The following is a 21,981-nucleotide window of genomic DNA, read 5'->3' as shown; positions in this document are numbered from 1 at the left end:
ACCAAAAAAGTGTTAAACAAATCAAAATATATTTTAGATTCTTCAAAGTAGCCACCCTTTGCCTTGATGACAACTTTGCACACTCTTGGCATTAACTCAACCAGCTTCACCTGGAATGATTTTTCAACATTATAGAAGGAGTTCCCACATGTGCTGAGCACTTGTTGGCTGCTTTTCCTCCACTCTGCGGTCCAACTCATTCCAAACCATCTCAATTGGGTTGAGGTCGGGTGATTGTGGAGGCCAGGTCATCTGATGCAGTACTCCCTCCTTCTTGTTAAAATAGCCCTTACACAGCCTGGAGCTGTGTTGGGTCATTGTCCTGTTGAAAAACAAATGATATACCCCCTAAGGGCAAACCAGATTTTTATTTTTATTTTTTTTATTTCACCTTTATTTAACCAGGTAGGCTAGTTGAGAACAAGTTCTCATTTGCAACTGCGACCTGGCCAAGATAAAGCTTAGCAGTGTGAACAGACAACACAGAGTTACACATGGAGTAAACAATTAACAAGTCAATAACACAGTACAAAAAAAGGCGAGTCTATATACATTGTGTGCAAAAGGCATGAGGAGGTAGGCGAATAATTACAATTTTGCAGATTATCACTGGAGTGATAAATGATCAGATGGTCATGTACAGGTAGAGATACTGGTGTGCAAAAGAGCAGAAAAGTAAATAAATAAAAACAGTGTGGGGATGAGGTAGGTGAAAATGGGTGGGCTATTTACCAATAGACTATGTACAGCTGCAGCGATCGGTTAGCTGCTCACACCATGGGATGGTGTATCGCTGCAGAATGGTTGGTTTTGCAGCAATTCGACCATGAAGGCCTGATTCATGCAGTCTCCTCTGAACAGTTGATGTTGAGATGTGTCTGTTGAACTCTGTGAAGCATTTATTTGGGCTGCAATCTGAGTTGCAGTTAACTTTTACCAAATAGGGCTATCTTCTGTATACCACCCCTACCTTGTCACAACACAACTGATTGGCTCAAATGCATTAAGAAGGAAAGAAATTCCACAAATTAACTTTTTACAAGGCACACCTGTTAATTGAAATGTATTTCAGGTGACTACCTCATGAACCTGGTTGAGAGAATGCCAAGAGTGTGCAAAGCTGTCATCAAGGTGAAGGGTGGCTACATTGAATAATTTCAAATATAACATATATTTGGATTTGTTTAACACTTTTTTGGTTACTACATGATTCCATATGTGTTACTTCATAGCTTTGATGTCTTCACTATTATTCTACAATATAGAAAATAGTAAAACATTAAGAAAAACCCTGGAATTAGTAGGTGTGTCCAAACTTTGACAGGTACTGTATTTGCTTACATAACACCATGAATGGTTCATATGTGTATGCAATTTGCGGCCTTGGAATAGTCTTATCTGAACAAATTGTAATGAATATGCAGGTGTAAATATGCGCCTCTTGATTAAGTGCATTGCGTGTTATTCCATATGAATGTGTTAGAATTATTATGATTTATTTTTACAATTCTTGCTGTACATAATACATATTTATTCATTAGAACGGGAATGTGAATGTTTATTGCATTTACCTCTAAAATAACATTTAAAAAATGGACTCGCCAATCTTCCATTTTTTTTGTATCTCAGACTAAATAGAATACAACAGAAAAATCCGTGTAGAATATAATACGCGTGTCGAAATCTGTGAACATCAAAGTAGCGCCAGAAAAAAAGCACTTCAATCAGCCAATCACGTTTCAGAATACTTTGATCTACTCGAGATGCTCATCCAATGAAAACGTTTCATGGTACAACTTCGAACTCAGCCATGTTGTGGTTTTGAATGAGGAAGAAGCGGGAGAGGTTATCGTTTAGTGAGTTTATACACCGTTTTTTTGTATTTGAAGTATTACATTGGGTTATTTTTGGCCCCTTGGTTATTTAAGAAACATCAATTGCATTGTAGAATGTGGTACTCGTGATTAAACTCAGTCAAGTGCGGATTAAAATCCTAGTAGCTAAAGCCACATACAACAAGCTTGTTAGCTAGCTAGTATAGCTAACCAGCTTTCAAGCTTGTTAGCTGTGCGAGCTAAAAAAACGAACTAATTTCAAGGGAAGGAAGGGGGAAAGTAACCTGATTAGTAGTGTTGGTCAACTAGCTACGATTTACTTGCCCCGGCCGAATGACGTTGGGTGGCTTTATGTGCTTTTGGCTGCGCTGGCAGGCAGGTTGGAAGCAACCATAGGGATACATTTTTTTCGCGGGCGGGAGGTTTTAAACTTCTCTAGCTAAACATGTTCAATAAATTTTACGAATGGATTGGAACGGGCTTCGCTAATCTCCGCTATGGACTGCCAGCTCCCGACCAACAGGATAACGTTGATACACATGGAATACAACAACGGCGTCCGATCAGGAGAAAAAGACCTATCGACTGGTAAGTTAAGGTTAATATTAGCTATAATGGCGGACTAATGTTATCTGTTACTTTATTTGTTGTTTTGAAAGTTAGTTAAATAATTTAACTTAGTTTCAGTTGGTGGTGACAAGGGATGACCAGTCAGTTTGTTTTATGACATAACTAGTTGTCTGTTAGTTATGTCTGAGTTGTAAATGTGCTGTCTAGTTCATTAGAAATTGTGGTGAGATGCTAGCAGGTATGGCACACATTGTCTGACATGTGTGAGTGGGTTGTTGAGCAATCAAACTTGCTTACTCAACAACCCCTATGTATGGAGTGGATTGTAACAGGTCGCTGTCTAAAGTGAATGTAGTTAACTAGCTATGAGAGTTCAAATGACAATACCCGCTATCACTGACTGCGTATCTGGCTTATTCTCATTTGGAATATTTTCCCCTTTTTCTCAAAGTTTGGAGGACGGAGAGGCTGTTGACCAAGCCCTAGCAGTGAAGAAATTCCGGATGGGTAAGCTTTGCTGCAGCCATGGCCATGCAGTCATGAGCATATATCTTGTGTTGTCTAACATGTTCTTGGCACTGTATACTGTGATCTATAAACAAACCATGGCTCCCTGACTTAGACTGCATGTATGTCTATTACAGGGGATCTTGTTGATACAGTAAAGACTGCGGCTGAAGGGGTGAAGAGCCATAGTGCCGATGTGGCTTTGTGGGTACGGAACAGTGTGACCCCTACCTTGAGGAACATACTGCCTGCTTCCCCTGGTCCTCTAGAAGAACACCCAGGGGAAGAGCCTCCAGAAGAGCCCCAACTGGAGCCCTCAACCTTTGCACCCCCTCCCTCAACTGTCTGGGAAGAAACTGAGGTATTGAAGCTCTGTTTCGGGGCCCATAATTTGCAAACCATCTCGGAGTAGGGTGTGCTGATCTTGGATCGGCTTTGATTTTTAAATCATAATAAATACGAGGGGGGACCTGATCCTAGATTAGCACTTCTTCTCTTAAGATACTTTTTTAATATAGGCCTAGTAGTAGATTTCTACGCATTCATTACTCCAGTTTACTGCAGTCCAGAACTTTGTTATATTCATATTGAACATTAATATCCTGTGTTTTAATGGTGGTGTTTTCAGGTCCTTGAGGTGAGGAATTCTACTCCTCTGGATAGGACTGTTGTTGCTCCCTCAACAACTTTGAAATGGAAAAGCTCTAAATCAGGCAAGACTATTGTACATTTTCTAAACTCTATTCTAAGAATGTCTTTGCCGGCTGGAAATGTCAGTAATGTCGCTATGGAAATGGTCACTCTCTTTTTCCTCCTTTCTTCACTGCAGAGTCCTATAGAATTGAGAAGTCGATGGTGGGATCGACAGTCTGCAGACGGAAAGTTTGCATGGCTCTTACACATCGTGAAGCACCCAAAACAAATGGGCACCCTGTCAGTCAGCCTCCTTCCTCCAGCAGCACCTCTAAGCCATATCCCTCTCTCTACCCGGGGAGGACCCACTTCAGAACACCTACATCAAATAGGTATTCTCATATTGCCAATAGATATAGGCCTTAATTTCTCAATGATGAAAAAAGTAATTCTGCTATTAATTAATCAAGCATTGTACGGGTGCTTGAAAACCTCAAATTAGATTGATTTTGAACCGTACCATTTCAAGGTTGTGAAAGTGTTTGCTTTGAAAATGTGCTTAAAAGTGCTTTATTTTCTGTGCGGTGATAGTGCTCCATTCACAATGATTTAATTCTGTCTGTCCGCAGACGGTTTACCTCAGCAGGGTTAGGTACAGGAAGCGGCTCCATCACCAGCATGTATGAGAAGACCTTCCCTATCCGCGTGGTGCAGAGTCCTTCACACGGCAGCTCCTCCTACCGCCTCCTCAGAGCCAGGGCTCGCTGCACTGCACAAGAGGTCAGATACCACCTACCAGTATTTTTATGGATCCCACTCGCTGCACCGTTTGCTGAACTTTTGCTATTGGGCTGTTTTGGATGAACTTTGTTATATTACTATTATTCTGCTTGTCAGCCAAGATAAACCTGAATAGGTACAATATAATAACTTTCCCCAGAGGGAAGTTTGGTTAAGAGCGTAATGTTGCATCTTTTCCATATCAAAGCCCCATTTATAATATAGTGTTGGGTTCTCTGGGTGTCTCCAGTCTGTCTGTGAGGAGGAGAAGGAGGTGTACAGACAGCTACTGGCCATGGTCTCAGGTGGACAGTCCTCCTCGTGTCACAACGGCAGCTCCCATGGCTTTCCGCACTCACACAGAGACTTGTGAGTACAACAACCACAAAGCCAATACTACAGTCCTCTCACTTCCCCAGTCGACACAGACAATTCAAATCTAATGTTTATTGGTCACATATACACATTTTTAACAGATCTTGTGGGTGTAGTGAAATGCTTGTGTTCCTAGCTCCAACAGTGCAGTAATATCTAACAACTCACAACAATATACAAATCTAAAAGTAAAAGCGTCTAAGGTGCAGGGATGAGTAACTGGGAGGTAGCCAACTAGTGATGGCTATTTAACAATCTGAGGCCTTGAGATAGATGCTGTTTTTCATTCTCTCAGTCTCAGCTTTGATGCACCTGTACTTCGTTCTAATATTTTTTATTGAACACACAAGAATGGTGTATAGGTATAAAAGACAAGTATGCAATTCTTATTTAAACATGGAAGAGCGGACAGAAACAGGAGTTCTAGGTACAAAACAAGACATACAGAACAAGGACATGTAGAAGGAAAGAGGGTAGGTGTCACCCCACCCAACTGCTCGGGTGGCAGGGCCAGCACATGCTGCCCAAAGGTAGATTAAAATATTACAATTGAGAGTGCGTTAAAATGTACAAATTCACAGTGCCGACTGGTCCACGTAAGAGAGGAAAGGCTGCCAGATTTGATCAAATGTTGATAACGTATTGTTCAGAATATATCGAATTCTTTCTAAGTGTACAGTGTTTGCCAATTCGCTGAGCCATAATTTGGTAGAGGGAGCTTCCCTCCTTTTCCAAAACAGCAAGATACAGTCTCATTTCGTCAAAAAAATGTTAGTGATGAGTTGTTTTGGGGGTTTGGTTAATCCGTTTTGGGAATCAGACACTACCAAGGTTATCAGAAGCCGGTCTGGGTCTATTGAAGTCTCTAGAACTTCAGAGAGGATCCTAAAAATTCCACACCAATAACCATACAAGTTAGAGCATAAGGCACAGCAGTGGAGTAGTGTACCCTGCGCAGCCTGACATTTATCACACATAGGGGATGTATCAGGAAATATCCTATGCAGTTTAGTTTTGGAATAGTGTAATCTGTGTAATACCTTGAATTGTATGAGATGATGTCTGGAGTTAATGGAGCAGGTGTGTATATACTCCAAGCTCTCTTCCCAGTCTGCCACAGAAATGTCCCTAGTTCTACCTCCCATTTTGCCTTAATGGCATCTGTAGGTGTGCTAACAGATTGAAGAGTGTCATTGACCAGATATCAGTTTGACTGAGGTGGGGCATATTTTTATGCATCCGTCAAACATGGAAGGTTTAGCATTCCCAAATGTCGGGAGGTGTTTTCTAATTTAGTCTCTAATCTGTAGTTATCTGAAAAAGTTACTTCTGGGAAGAGTATACATTTCCTTCAGCAAAGGAGGCAAAGGTCCCTTCTATATATAGATCCCCTATGGTATTTATCCCTCGCTCTCCCCATCGCTCAAAGGTGTTATTACGGTTAGCGGTGGCAAAGGAGGGATTCCTCGCAACAGGAAGCATGAATGCTATTGGTCTAAGATCAAAATTGACTTTAATTAGCTTCCAGATTTGGACTGCTATGTATAATAAGATTGTTACTATAACGTGACATCTCCAAATTGACAGGTGACAAAATCACAGTGCCAATAGAGAAGGGGTGACACTCCTCAAGCTCCATACTAAACCAGCTAGATGACAGCAGGATACACCTGTACTGACCTCACCTTTGTTTAAAGTGACTGATACATTTATTACATCCAATTTTTCATTATTAAAGTGGCTAGAGATTTGAAAACAGTATGTTGGCAGCAGCCACTCAATGTTAGTGATGGCTGTTTAACAGTGATGGCCTTGAGATAGAAGCTGTTTTTCAGTCTCGAGGTCCCTGCTTTGATGCACCTGTACTGACCTCGCCTTCTGGATGATAGCGGGATGAACAGGCAGTGGCTCGGGTGGTTGTTGTCCTTGATGATCTTTATGGCCTTCCTGTGACATCGGGTGGTGTAGGTGTCCTGGAGTGCAGGTAGTTTTCCTCCGGTGATGCGTTGTGCAGACCTCACTACCCTCTGGAGAGCCTTACGGTTGTCGGCAGAGCAGTTGCCGTACCAGGCGGTGATACAGCCCAACAGGATGCTCTCGATTGTGCATCTGTAAAAGTTTGAGTGTGTTTTTGGTGACAAGCCAACTTTCTTCGGCCTCCTGTTGCGCCCTCACCACGCTGCCTGTGTGGGAGGAGCATTTCAGTTTGTCCGTGATGTGTACGCCGAGGAACTTAACTTATTTTACTGTCCCCATTGATGTGGATAGGGGGGTGCTCCCCCTGCTGTTTCCTGAAGTCCACGATCATCTCTTTTGTTTTGTTGACGTTGAGTGTGCGGTTATTTTCCTGACCCTCACCACCTCCCTTTAGGCCGTCTCGTCGTTGTTGGTAATCAAGCCTACCACTCTAGTGTCGTCTGCAAACTTGATGATTGAGTTGGAGGTGTGCATGGCCACGCAGTCATGGGTGAACAGGGAGTATATGAGAGGGCTGAGAACGCACCCTGCTATGGCCTACTATGGTTTTGTCTGCAAATTTGATGATATGAGTTGGGGTGTGTGTGGCCACGCAGTCGTGGGTGAACATGGAGTACAGGAGGGGGCTGAGTATGCACTCTTGTCAGGCCCCAGTGTTGAGGATCAGCGAAGTGGAGATGTTGTTTCCTACCTTTACCACCTGGGGGGGGGGGGGGGGGCTTTCCAGAAGTCCAGGACCCAGTTGCACAGGGCGGGATTCAGACCCAGGGCCCCGAGCTTGATGATGAGCTTGGAGGGTACTATGTTGTTGAAGGCTGAGCTGTCAATGAACAGCATTCTTACATGGGTATTCCTCTTGTCCAGGTGGGATAGGCAGTGCAATGGCGATTGCATCGTCTTGGGGCTATATTGGGGCGGTAAGCAAATTTAAGTGGGTCTAGGGTGTAAGGTAGGGTGAAGGTGATATGATCCTTAACTTGCCTCTCAAATCTCTTCATGATGACAGAAGTGAGTGCTATGGGGCGATAGTCATTTAGTTCAGTTACCTTGGCGTTCTTGGGTACAGGAACAATGGTGGACATCTTGAAGCAAGTGAGGACAGCAGACTGGTATAGGGAGTAGAGGTCGATCGATTATGATTTTTCAACACCGATACCGGTTATTGGAGGACCAAAAAAGCTGATACCGATTTAATCAGACGTTTTTAAATTTTTTATAAATGTATTTGTAATAATGACAATTACAACAATACTGAATGAACACTTATTTTAACTTAATATAATACATCAATAATATCAATTTAGCCTCAAATAAATAATGAAACATGTTCAATTTGGTTTAAATAATGCAAAGACAAAGTGTTGGAGAAGAAAGTAAAAGTGCAATATGTGCCATGTAAGAAAGCTAACTTTTCAGTTCCTTGCTCATAGCATGAGAACATATGAAAGCTGGTGGTTCCTCTTAACATGAGTCTTCAATATTCCCAGGTAAGAAGTTTTAGGTTGTAGTTATTATAAGACTATTTCCCTCTATACCATTTGTATTTCATTAACCTTTGACTATTAGATGTTCTTATAGGTACTTTAGTATTGCCAGTGTAACAGTATAGTTTCTGTCCCTCTCCTCGCCCCTACCTGGGCTCGAACCAGGAACACATCGACAACAGCCACCATCGAAGCAGCGTTACCCATGCAGTGCAAGGGGAACAACTACTAGAAGGCTCAGCGAGTGACATTTAAAACATTATTAGCGCGCGCTAACTAGCTAGCCATTTCACTTCGGTTACACCAGCCTCATCCTGGGAGTTGATAGGCTTGAAGTCATAAACAGCGCAATGCTTGATGCACAACGAAGAGCTGCTGGCAAAACAGACTAAAGTGCTGTTTGAATGAATGTTTACGCGCCTGCTTCTGCTTACCACGGCACAGTCAGATACTTAGATACTTGTATGCTCAGTCAGATTATATGCATCGCAGGACACGCTAGATAATATTTAGTAATCAACCATGTGTAGTTAACTAGTGATAATGATTGATTGTTTTTTATAAGATAAGTTTAATGCTAGCTAGCAACTTACCTTGGCTTACTGCATTCGCTTAACAGGCAGTCTCCTTGTGGAGTGCAACGAGAGAGAGGCGTGTCGTTATTGCGTTGCAAGATTGAATCCCCCGAGCTGACAAGGTGAAAATCTATCGTTCTGCCCCTGAACGAGGCAGTTAACCCACTGTTCTTAGGCCGTCATTGAAAATAAGAACGTGTTCTTTAACTGACTTGCCTAGTTAAATAAAGGTATAAAAAAAATATTTTGCAAATCGGTGCCCAAAAATACTGATTTCCGATTGTTATGTATACTTAAAATCGGCCCTAATTAATCGGCCATTCCGATTAATCGGTCAACCTCTAATAGGGAGAGATTGAATATGTCCATAAACACACCATCCTGCTGGTCTGCGCATGCTCTGAGGACGCGGCTAGCAATACCGGCAGCATTTCAAGGGTTATGGAGAACAAGCGCCCACAGTCCTCTGGGGCTCTTGTTCTCCAGGCCGCGTCGATGGTGTTGTGTTATGCTCAAAGTGGGCGAGGAAGGTTTTTAGCGTGTCTGGGAGCAAGACATTGGTGTCCATGACATTGCTAGTTTTCCCTTTGTAGTCTGATTGTCTGTAGACCCTGCCACATGTCTTGTGACTGAACTTTTGAATTGCGACTCCACTTTGTCTCTGTACTGAAGTTTGTATTCAACCATATTCCCAGTCAACTTGCCATGGTTAAATGCTGTGGTTCAAGCTTCCAGTTTTGCGTGAATGCTGCCATCTATCAACTGTTTCTGGTTTGGGCCGTTTTTAATAGTCCCAGTGGGATCAACATCCCCTATACACTTCCTCAGTCACCGTTTCTGTGTATACATCAATGTTATTATCCGAGGCTACCCGGAACATATCCCAGTCTGCGTGATCAAAACAAATCTTGAAGCATGGATTCCGATTGGTCAGACCCGCATTGAATAGACCTGAGCATGGTTATTTCCTGTTTGAGTTTCTTTAGTCATGCTCAATGACATGTACTGGCAAGTTGATGCAAGTGCACATATTTTCTACTTCTCCTTGGGGTTTATAATCCTACATTTAGTCCATACATTTTTGTGTACTGGTGCTCCATTCTAGTATTCTTCTCCCCTTTTTCTTACTTCTGACCTGTGTCTGTCTCTCGCCCTCACTCACTCTCAGCACCAGCTTCCTGAATACCAGCAGACGTCTGCTCCAGTGTTCGTCCCCTGCCGGGTCAGGAGATGCCTCACGGGGCCCCAGTGGACCCCCAAGCCCCCGTCCAGAGTCCAGCCAGGGGTACAGCAACGTCCCCAGCCCAGGGGAGGGCTACTCCAGTGGGGCAGGGAACCAGCCATGGGCCTCTGACTCAGACCTCAGCCCCAGGGGACAAGAGCCAGTACAGTCTGCCCCTTCCCCAGTTACCAAACTGGACACCTTTTCTCAGGACTCACAATCATCAGGTAATGCATGAGACAATTATTTTTCACTTCCTCCAAGGGGATTCAATTAAATTCATATTAACTTAGTTCATCCCTTTCAATTGCTCGTGGGAATGAATAACGTTTATTGAATTGATGGTTGGATGCTGTAGAACCAATTTAGTGTTTTGCATCATGTTTCAATTAAAGCCTACCTGTTTGTCTCTCCTCACCATCATGTAGTTGTGGTCACCTCTTGTCTTGTTCTGTACAGCTCATGATGGGGACTCCGTAATCATTGTGAAAGAGCAGAAGGGCAAAAGGCCAGACAGTTCAAGGTAAGCATTTTGAATAGTTTGTTTCTATTGTGGGTGTGTTGTTATGTGCTTTGTTGTCCCCGTCTAGCCTGGTTACTCTATATCTCTGTCTCTGCAGTGTACCATGCTTCCAAGCTGAGCTCTGGATCAAAGAATTGTACGTTCCCTGATTCCTTACACTCATGATTGGTACCGTTTTTGTTTCTTGGTAGATTCATAGTTAGCTGTATATCGCCATGCACCAGTGCATACTAGATGCTACGTAGAAATAAAAATGAAACCCTCTTCTAACCCATTACAGAAGTCCTTTCCTCAAGTCAATTTGAGTGTCTGTGTTTCCCAGGTCTAGCATGTACGACTTCCGTGCCCGGGAGAGACGGAGGCAGATAGAGGGGCAGGAGGCCCTAACTGCTCAGCTGCTGCGACAGGTACTTTCTCTGTCCTTCTCATTGGTCTGATGTCGCTCGTCATTTCAATACATAGTCCTACACATACCTCAGCCGTGGTCCACAGAAATAACTTCTCCCTCTAGGCTTTATTCATCATTGCATAAGAATATGAAATGAGATGCTCTTTTACCACTGAAATAAACATTCACCTCTGTGGTGAATGCTCTGAACCTAACCCTCTTCTGCTGTGGTCTGTGGGTCCAGCGTATCTCAGATGACAGCCAGCTGGGCCACAGGGCCGTGGAGCTGCATGTTAGAGTCCCTCTGGAGAAGGAGGTTCCTCTGGCTCCCTTCATAGAGGAACCCAAACCCACAGAGGAGAAACCAGAGTTCCCTGAGCTCACTGAGGTACAGTCACTGTCTTTTAGTTTTGTCTATTGTGCGAAAGAGCATTGCCAATAAAATGCATTATTGTTAAGTACATTGAGGTGTTTTAAATGTAGTTTCAAATGGACTTGATCGCTGTGCGCATCAGGAATGTACATAATAATAATAATAATAATAGATTGGATTTATATAGCACTTTTCTACCAACTGAGGTTTTTATTTAATTTAAGTAGGCAAGTCAGTTAAGAACAAATTCTTATTTACAATGACGGCAAAACCCGGACGACACTGGGCCAATTGTGCGCCGCCCTATGGGACTCTCCATCACAGCAGGATGTGATACAGCCTGGATACGGGTACTCAAAGCTCTTTACATAGCAGGGGAAAACTCACCTCATCCACCACAGTGACCATTTCTGTGCCAGAACGCTCACCACATATCTGCTATCAGGAGGTGAGGAGTGATATATGCCATTTAGCCTTTAGCTCAGCCGTCTTGTTTCTTTGGCCGCGCCATCCAGGATATGGAGGGGGAGGTGGGCCGGGCGCTGACGGTAGGCAGCCAGGACGAGGTGCTGAGTGAAGGCTTCAGACTCACCATCACACGCAAAGACCTCCAGACCCTCAGCCACCTCAACTGGCTCAACGATGAGGTGAGAGCTCATCACACTGCTTCTGTTTGTCATGCTGCTGCCTGCTCATTTTTCTGTCCCTAATGTCAGTTGTTCTTATTTTAGTGTGTGAGTGACAATTGAGTGTACTGGACGCGTGTCTATAGTGTACTGGACGCGTGTCTATAGTGTACTGGACGCGTGTCTATAGTGTACTGGACGCGTGTCTATAGTGTACTGGACGCGTGTCTATAGTGTACTGGACGCGTGTCTATAGTGTACTGGACGCGTGTCTATAGTAGAGGTCGGCCGATTCTGATTTTTCAACTCCGATACTGATTATTGGAGGACCAAAAAAAGCCAATGCTGATTAATCTACCAATTATTTTATTTATTTTTGTGTGCATGTATGCATACAGTTGGAAGTCAGAAGTTTACATACACCTTAGCCAAATACATTTAAACTCAGTTTTTCACAATTCCTGACATTTAACCTGTAGTGACGCCCAGCCCGTGAACGGGACCGTTATCATCTGACACTAATTTGCATAACGCAACGGACATAAATCTTCCTAGAAAATCTTCCTATTCATGAAAATCACAAGTGAAATATATTGGAACACAGTTTAGCCTTTTGTTAATCACCCTGTCATCTCAGATTTTCAAAATATGCTTTGCAGCCAACGCTAGACAAGCATTTGTGTAAGTTTAGCATTATGCCTTGCTAGCAGCAGGCAAACTTGTCACGGAAATCAGAAAAGCAATCAAATGAAATCGTTTACCTTTGATGAACTTCGGATGTTTTCACTCACGAGACTCCCAGGTCGACAGCCAAAGTTAATTTTTTCCCAAAAGATTATTTTTGTTGGCGAAATAGCTACGTTTGTTCTTCACGTTTGGCTGAGAAATCGCCCGGAAATTGCGGTCACCACAACGCCGAAAAATATTCCAAATTAGCTCCATAATATCGACAGAAACATGGCAAACGTTGTTTAGAATCCATCCTCAAGGTGTTTTTCTGGATATCTATTCGATAATATATCCGTCGGGACAATTCCTTTTTCTCTAGGACCGATTGAAGTAATGGCTACCTCTGCACGTTACGTGAGAATCTCTCTCGGAGCCACCATGTGATCACTTACGCAATGTGCCCCATACGGCTATTCTTCAACAGAAATGCACAAAACTATGTTACAATGCTGTAGACACCTTGGGGAATACGTCGAAAGCGTAAGCTCGTTGATGGTACATTCACAGCCATATAGGGAGTCATTGGAACGCAGTGCTTTCAAAACCTGGGGCACTTCCGGATTGGATTTTTCTCAGGCTTTCGCCTGCAACATTAGTTCTGTTATACTCACAGACAATATCTTTACAGTTTTGGAAACGTTAGTGTTTTCTATCCAAAGCTTCTTTTTTTTCAAAAATGAAAATACTGCCCCCTAACACAAAGGTTAATCCTAGTAAAAATTCCCTGTCTTAGGCCATTTTGGATCACCACTTGATTTTAAGAAAGTGAAATATCAGAATAATAGATTTATTTCAGTTTTTATTTATTTCATCACATTCCCACTGGGTCAGAAGTTTACATACCCTCAATTATTATTTGGTAGCATTATCTTTTCAATTGTTTAACTTGGGTCAAACGTGTCGGGTAGCCTTCCACAAGCTTCCCACAATAATTTGGGTGAATTTTGTCCCATTCCTCCTGACAGAGCTGGTGTAACTGAGACAGGTTTGTAGGCCTCCTTGCTCGCCCACGCTTTTTCAGTTCTGCCCACAAATTTTCTATGGGATTGAGGTCAGGGCTTTCCTACCTCATGATGCCATCTATTTTGTGAAGTGCACCAGTCCCTCCTGCAGCAAAGCACCCCCACAAAATTCTGCTGCCACGGTTGGGATGGTGTTCTTCAGTTTTGAAAGCCTCCCCATTTTTCCTCCAAACATAACGATGGTCATTATGGCCAAACAGTTCTATTTTTGTTTCCTCAGACCAGACGACATTTCCCCAAAAAGTACAATCTTTGTCTCCATGTGCAGTTGTAAACCGTAGTCTGACTTTTATATGGTGGGTTTGGAGCAGTGGCTTCTTCCTTGCTGAGCGGCCTTTCAGGTTATGTCGATATAGGACTTGTTTTACTGTGGATATAGATACTTTTGTACCTGTTTCCTCCAGCATCTTCACAAGGTCCTTTGCTATTGCTCTGGGATTGATTTGCACTTTTCGCACCAAAGTACGTTCATCTCTAGGAGACAGAATGCGTCTCCTTCCTGAGTGTTATGACAGCTGCGTGGTCCCATGGTGTTTACACTTGCGCACTACTGATTGTACAGATGAATGTACTTTCAGGCGTTTGTAAACTGCTCCCAGGGATGAACCAGACTTGTGGAGGTCTACAAAATGTTTTCTGAGGTCTTGGCTGATTTCTTTTGATTTTCCAATGATGTCAAACAGAGGCACTGAGTTTGAAGGTAGGCCTTGAAATACATCCACAGGGACACCTCCAATTGACTCAAATTATGTCAAGTCGCCTATTAGAAGATACTAAAGCCATGACATTGTTTTCTGGAATTTTCCAAGCTGTTTAACGGCACAGTTAACTTAGTGTATGTAAACTTCTGACCCACTGAAATTGTGATTAGTGATTTTTTGAAGTGAAATAATCTGTAAACAATTGTTGAAAAAATTACTTGTCATGCACAAAGTAGATGTCCTGTCCGACTTGCCAAAACTATAGTTTGTTTAACAAGAAATTTGTGGAGTGGTTGAAAAACAAGTTTTAATGACACCTAAGTGTATATAAACTTCCAACTTCAACTGTATGTACAGTGGGGCAAAAAAGTAGTTAGTCAGCCACCAATTGTGCAAGTTCTCCCACTTAAAAAGATGAGAGGCCTGTAATTTTCATCATGATTACACTAGTGAATGACCTGCAGAGAGCTGGGACCAAAGTAACAACGCCTACCATCAGTAACACACAACACCGCCAGGGACTCAAATCCTGCAGTGCTAGGCGTGTCCCCCTGCTTAAGCCAGTACATGTCCAGGCCCGTCTGAAGTTTGCTAGAGAGCATTTGGATGATCCAGAAGAAGATTGGGAGAATGTCATATGGTCAGATGAAACCAAAATAGAACTTTTTGGTAAAAACTCAACTCGTCGTGTTTGGAGCACAAAGAATGCTGAGTTTCATCCAAAGAACACCATACCTACTGTGAAGCATGGGGGTGGAAACATCATGCTTTGGGGTTGTTTTTCTGCAAAGGGACCAGGACGACTGATCCGTGTAAAGGAAAGAATTAATGGGGCCATGTATCGTGAGATTTTGAGTGAAAACCTCCTTCCATCATCAAGGGCATTGAAGATGACAATGATCCCAAACACACCGCTCGGGCAAGGAATAAGTGGCTTTGTAAGAAGCATTTCAAGGTCCTGGAGTGGCCTAGCCAGTCTCCAGATCTCAACCCCATAGAAAATCTTTGGAGGGAGTTGAAAGTCTGTGTTGCCCAGCAACAGCCCCAAAACACCACTGCTCTAGAGGAGATCTGCATGGAGGAATGGGCCAAAATACCAGCAACAGTGTGTGAAAACCTTGTGAAGACTTACAGAAAACATTTGACCTCTCATTGCCAACAAAGGGTATATAACAAAGTATTGAGAAACTTTTGTTATTGACCAAATACTTATTTTTCACCATAATTTGCAAATAAATTCATTAAAAATCCTACCATTTGATTTTCTGGATTTTTTTTTCTCATTTTGTTTGTCATAGTTGAAGTGTACCTATGATAACTACAGGCCTCATCTTTATAAGTGGGAGAACTTGCACAACTGGTGGCTGACTAAATACTTTTTTGCCCCACTGTATGTGTAATAATGACAATTACAACAATACTGAATGAACAATGTCCATTTTAATATAAGTTAATATACATACATATACAAAATCTATTTAGTCCCAAATAAATAATGAAACATGCTCAATTTGGTTTAAATAATGCAAAAACACAGTGTTGGAGAAGAAAGCAAAGGTGCAGTATGTGCCATTGTAAAAAAGCTAACGTTTAAGTATCTAAGTCAGAACATATGAAAGCTTGTTGTTCAATATTCCCAGTTAAGAAGTTGTAGTTATAGGAATTATGACGCGTCTACTATTTCTCTCTAACATTTGTATTTCTTATACCTTTGACTGTTGGATGTTCTAATAGGCACTTTAGTATTGCCAGCCTAATCTAGGGAGTTGATAGGCTTGAAGTCATAAACAGTGCAGTGAATCAAGCATTGCTAAAGTTTGGGTGGATGCTTACGAGCCTGCTGCTGCCTACCACTGCTCAGTCAGACTGCTCTATCAAATGTCAAATCATAGACTTAATTATTATTTAATAAACACAGAAATACGAGCCTTTGGTCATTAGTATGGTAAAATCCGGTAACTATCATCTCGAAAACAAGACGTTTATTCTTTCATATAAAATACGGAACGGTTCCGTATTTGACTAACGGGTGACAGTCTAAATATTCCTGTTACATTGCACAACATTCAATGTTATGTCATAATTATGTAAAATTTTGGCAAATTAGTTTGCAACAAGCCAGGCGGACCAAACTGTTGCATATACCCTGACTCTGTGTGCAATAAACGCAAGAGAAGTGCACTTGAACGCGGCACAAGGAGTGACACAAATCTTTGACGTCGTCGTGCAAGAGAAGGAAGCTCCAGTAGGGTTTGTGTACTTTGGTGTTTAACGTTGTTATTATAACGTTACCCTGTTTAACAAGACATCACCTACGCCCAACTTTAGCCGTTTAGGTAGTTAGCTAAAATGTTAATCTGACATTTTATTCATACATTTCTCGAGAAATGTACTTATTGAAAGTGAATATTGCTTGAATTAATTCAATTGACAGTGGTTAGTATACGTTACTAACTAGCTGGCAACCTACCTAATAAACTTCACTTGAAAGATATCGAGCAAATGTTCTGTGTTACATTTGGTCTTTTGGCAATATAGCTAGCTAGTTTATCATGTTTTTTGTTCACCGAGGGACGCCAACTTTTTGGCATGGGCGTTTACTGTGGGGATTTCTTTAGCTAGCTAGTCCCATTATTAGCAGAGATAACTAGCTATATATGCTCTTTATAAGCTAAGTAGTAACGTTAGCTACTAACTTTAGCTGCTTTTGAGTGGCTTGAAGTGTGTCCAAGTTACAGATGAATGAAGAAACCTTTAGCTAGCCAGTTATACCAACCGTTTGTTTGTCTTTGTCCAAGTATCATGCTCTCCCAGTGGAGTGCAGGTCTACTAATTTAGGTTTAGGCTCAGTAATCTGTCCAAAATGGTTAGTTGCGAAAATTCGAATCTGCTATCAGGACAAATATGATAATGAGTCACCGATTTTATACTATGTATTTTTTATTAGCTAAGCAATAAGTGGTACATGCAATTTTGGTATATACGGGCTCTCTGTCCCACCTCGCAGGGCAAAACAGAGAACTGACAAGATGTATGTAAACAGTATGCTTTATACTGTGATAGACAGTTCCAACCCGTCTGTTGGCCTATCACAGTAGAGACTGGGCGTGGTTTAAACTTGCTCAGCCTATTGCAGGCGCTCAGGCGGGTCCCTGCCTCTTGGCGCTTCTGTTGATAGATGTAACTACCTAGATCTTATGCACAGATTCTGTCAGACCTGGGCCCTGACAGTAAATCTCAGTAAGGCCAAAATAATGGTGAGCACAAATACAAATTCCATCTAGACACTGTTGCCCTAGAGCACACAAAAAACGATACATACCTTGGCCTAAACATCAGCGCCACAGGTAACTTCCACAAAGCTGTGAATGATCTGAGAGAAAAGGCAAGAAGGGCATTCTATGCCATCAAAAGGAACATAAATTTCAACATACCAATTAGGATTTGGCTAAAAATACTTGAATCAGTCATAGAGCCCATTGCCCTTTATGGTTGTGAGGTCTGGGGTCTGCTCACCAACCAAGACTTTACAAAATGGGACAACCACCAAATTGAGACTTTGCACGCAGAATTCTGCAAAAATATCCTCCGTGTACAACGTAGAACACCAAATAATGCATGCAGAGCAGAATTAGGCCGATACCCACTAATTATCAAAATCCAGAAAAGAGCTGTTAAATTCTATAAGGTGAATTCACCAATTTGTAAGTCGCTCTGGATAAGAGCGTCTGCCAAATGACTTAAATGTAAATGTAAGTGACACAATTTCCCTAGTTAATATTGCCTGATCAAATAAATTAACTTAATATGCAGGTTTTAAAAAAAATACTTGTGTATTGAATTTAAGAAAGGCATTGATGTTTATGGTTAGGTACATTGCGAATGCGCTTTTGTTAAATTATCACCCCTTTGGCGAAGTAGTCTGTGATTCGATGATAAATTAACGAGCACCGCATTGATTATATGCAACGCAGGACAAGCTAGTTAACTACACATGGTTGTTGATATTACTAGGATAACTAATGATTATGTGAAGATTGTTTTTTATAAGATAAGTTTAATGCTAGCTAGCACCTTACCGTGGCTCCTTGCTGCACTCGCATAACAGGTAGTCAGCCTGCCACGCAGTCTCCTCGTGGAGTGCAATGTAATCGGCCTCCAAGAATGCTGATTACCGAGTTATGAAATGTTGAAATTGGCCCTGATTTAAATCGGTCAACCTCTAGTCTATAGTGTGCTGGACAGGTGTGTAGAGAATCTCAACCAATGGGTTGCAAGTGTCTGCGTAAAAAAATATATATATATATTGTTTTAATGAAAACGACTTAAACCAGGTAGAAAGTGTGTAGAAATGATAATGAACTTACATTTTAAAATATTTGAACCTCCTGATTTATTTAATATTTTCAATATAGAGAGATTAGCAGCATTCTGTGTGGTTGTTTTGTGGTCTCAAGCCAGTGAGTTTAACATACTTCATCAAGAATATGGGCAAAATTGTATTATTGACAATGAAAAACTAACCATATCATTTATACATTTACTATCAATAGCATTAAATTGTTTTCCAGATTGTATTTTGGTGATTCTTTTTTGAAATGTGAGTTGGGTCGTGACAGAGAACCTGGTTCAATTTAGGTCTTGACGAAAAACCAGTTGAGAACCACTGCAGTAGTGTACTGGACAGGATGTGTACGCAGTGGTGTACCAATGTTGTATTTTCTTCATCCGTTGCCTCTCCTTTTTACTCTGCAGGTGATCAACTTCTACATGAACCTGCTGGTGGAGCGCAGTAAGGATCCCAGCCTGCCGACGGTCCACACCTTCAACACCTTCTTTTTCCCCAAGCTACGCAGCGCAGGCTACTCTGCCGTACGCCGCTGGACCAAAAAGATGGACATCTTCTCAATGGACGTCATACTGGTGCCTGTCCACCTGGGGGTGCACTGGTGCCTCTCTGTGAGTACTGAACAGCAGCCCTGTTATAACTAACTATTATACTGCAACTCTCCTCCAGTCAGCAATGCCTGATTCCATCTAAAGAGCCGAGCTGTACTGGGCTGGCCTGGAACCTTTCTGGAAAGGACGGTGTCAAAACAAAATATCAGAGCCAGGACAGTGTGGTTCAGTTCGGCCCTATAGTGTTCGTGTGATTATCTGAAGTGTGATGTGTATTTTAACATCCTTCTCTTCGCAGGTAGTGGATCTCCGTAAGAAGAGTATCACATACTTTGATTCAATGGGAGGGAACAATGACGAAGCCTGCAGGATACTGCTGCAATATCTGCAGCAGGAAAGCAAGGACAAGAAGGGCAAAGACCTGGATACCGCAGAATGGACTGTGCAGAGCAAGAAACGCCATGTGAGTGTTATATATCTAGCAGGGATCTCGGTCAACTCAACATTCCTTAACACATCACTGACGGATGTTGCCATCTTTTAACATATCTCCAAAATATTTCTCCCATTAGGAGATTCCTCAGCAGATGAACGGAAATGACTGTGGAATGTTCACATGTAAATATGCAGAGTACGTCACCAAAGACAAGCCAATCACATTCACTCAAGTAAGTACTGTAAAACTTCAATAAATATCCCAGGAGCCAAGCTGCCCCTGTGTCTGCTTCTATTGGAGGCCAGTGTTTAATACAGTCTGTGTGCAAAGCCCGGATCACCCTGTTATGATTCAGTTTTGTCACTCATGTAATGTTCTATCACCAATAGCCCTGTTTGATATTCAGAACACTGGTTGCTAATGGAAGCACTGCATCTGTTTCACTGGTTACATGGACAGACTTGCGTTTTGACAAGCAGGGATCAATAATTTAGCCTGAGGTAGAGATTCTGTGAAATTCTACCGGAGCAGACTGGCCTAAAGCGGGCACTTATCATTTTACACCCGGCACTTGTAAGAGACTGCCGTTTATTTGCTCAAATGTGAAGCGATGGCCGGTCACTATGAGACCGCGTCGTGCTGGGGACTCTGGGTTTAATGGAAGTGTTACGGTAAGCGTGGGCAGTCCTGCCAGTACAAAAATGTCCTACAATCCAATGACTTGACTATGAGTAACTAACTCAATATTTCCCTTCCCTTTAATTGACAGAAACACATGCCCTACTTCAGGAGACGCATGGTCTGGGAGATATTGAATCAGAAACTGTTGTGATGAAATCGTGGAGAGATTTTTGAACTGATAGCTACAGTTTGCTCAAGGGGAGGTGTCTGCAATGATGATGGTGCCTAAGACGCTGTGGCTGTTAAGCTGGAGGAGGATTCAGCTGGTCTGCTCCTGGGTGGGAAAGAGACTCAGAACAGGGACCTATGACCTTAATCTGGTGGAGCTCTGAGGCCCCCCCCCCCACAAGTCCAATCCAGTGGAGGATTTGACTCTGCCATCTCTAAGGATTTGCTTATTTGGTCTTGAGCTTGAAAGGAGGAATGGAATGGAAAAGCACTACCTCATCTCAGTGTTTTATGTTGTGGTCCACTGTCACAAGTTGGGAAGTCTGGGGTCATTTTTTATCACCCAGCAAAGTTTGATTTGGTGTGGTTTTCAATAACAAATCATACTCATCAGAAATTCTTTCTAGTGAAGTTGGACCAACCAGTATTTTGTCACTGATATTTTTGTAAACTACTTAAGTACAGCTCAAAGAAAGTTTGGTGTTCTGACGCTGACACCTTATTTTTCTATAGTGTATGGTTGACACCCATACCGGGTTCACGGTTGACACCCATACCTGGTTCATGGTTGACACCCATACCTGGTTCATGGTTGACACCCATACCGGGTTCATGGTTGACACCCATACCGGGTTCATGGTTGACACCCATACCTGGTTCATGGTTGACACCCATACCGGGTTTACGGTTGACACCCATACCGGGTTGACACCCATACCTGGTTCACGGTTGACACCCATACCTGGTTCACGGTTGACACCCATACCGGGTTCACGGTTGACACCCATACCGGGTTCACGGTTGACACCCATACCGGAGAACACAGATGCAGTGACTTTCTTTGATTTATATCTGGACACCCACATTTGATTGTTTTTAGCTAAATTGAAAATATGCAACTGATTATGGTACGTGTACCATTACCTCAGAGTAATTTGTAAAGAGGTTGCTGTTGTATTGTACTTTTATTTTACCTTTTATTTAACTAGATAAGTTAGTTAAGAATAATTTCTTATTTACAATGATGGACGATGCTGGGCCAAATTGTGCGCTGCCCTATGAGACTCCCAATCACGGCCGGATGTGATACCGCCTGGATTCGAACCAGGGTGTCGAGTGACGACTCTAGCACTGAGATGTAGTGCCTTGTGCCACTCGGGAGCCCCATACTTGAGGTGACACTAATATCTTCATTGGTAATTGGACCCCAAAACAGATAAGCTGCAGTGATGCTTCCTTGTTCAGTTCCAAGACTAAATTGTAACTTGAAGTTTAGTCTATTTTGTTTAAATAAGCAAAGCAAAAAAAAACAGTTTTGGGCTTTCGTCAGGATATTTTCAACATTGTACGTACAGTTTCTTGGATAATGTATTTAATATACAGTTTGTACCTCGATCAATATTTTTTGGAAATAAATCAAGTATTGTGTATATGCCTCTGTTTGGAAAGGTGTACTGTACATGAACATACAAAGTAA

The 21,981-nt window shown here is 42.2% G+C and overlaps 1 protein-coding gene across 1 annotated transcript; it reads left to right on the top strand.

The window, feature by feature from the left end:
- Positions 1 to 1,788: 1,788 nt before the first annotated feature.
- LOC135504034 (sentrin-specific protease 1-like) lies at positions 1,789 to 21,934 on the top strand. Its single transcript, XM_064922285.1, has 17 exons — positions 1,789 to 2,423; positions 2,857 to 2,912; positions 3,050 to 3,273; positions 3,541 to 3,625; positions 3,742 to 3,937; positions 4,175 to 4,325; positions 4,576 to 4,694; positions 9,905 to 10,185; positions 10,418 to 10,481; positions 10,579 to 10,617; positions 10,804 to 10,888; positions 11,114 to 11,257; positions 11,758 to 11,889; positions 19,076 to 19,279; positions 19,518 to 19,682; positions 19,792 to 19,887; positions 20,425 to 21,934. The coding sequence occupies exons 1-17, from the start codon at positions 2,281 to 2,283 to the stop codon at positions 20,485 to 20,487; spliced, it is 2,247 nt and encodes a 748-aa protein (XP_064778357.1). The 5' UTR covers positions 1,789 to 2,280; the 3' UTR covers positions 20,488 to 21,934.
- Positions 21,935 to 21,981: the final 47 nt, after the last annotated feature.

This window comes from Oncorhynchus masou, chromosome 18, assembly GCF_036934945.1.
Source record: "Oncorhynchus masou masou isolate Uvic2021 chromosome 18, UVic_Omas_1.1, whole genome shotgun sequence".
NCBI classification, from domain to species: domain Eukaryota; kingdom Metazoa; phylum Chordata; class Actinopteri; order Salmoniformes; family Salmonidae; genus Oncorhynchus; species Oncorhynchus masou.
Note: the sequence above shows the minus strand (reverse complement) of the source record. Positions and strands in the feature narration are given on the sequence as shown.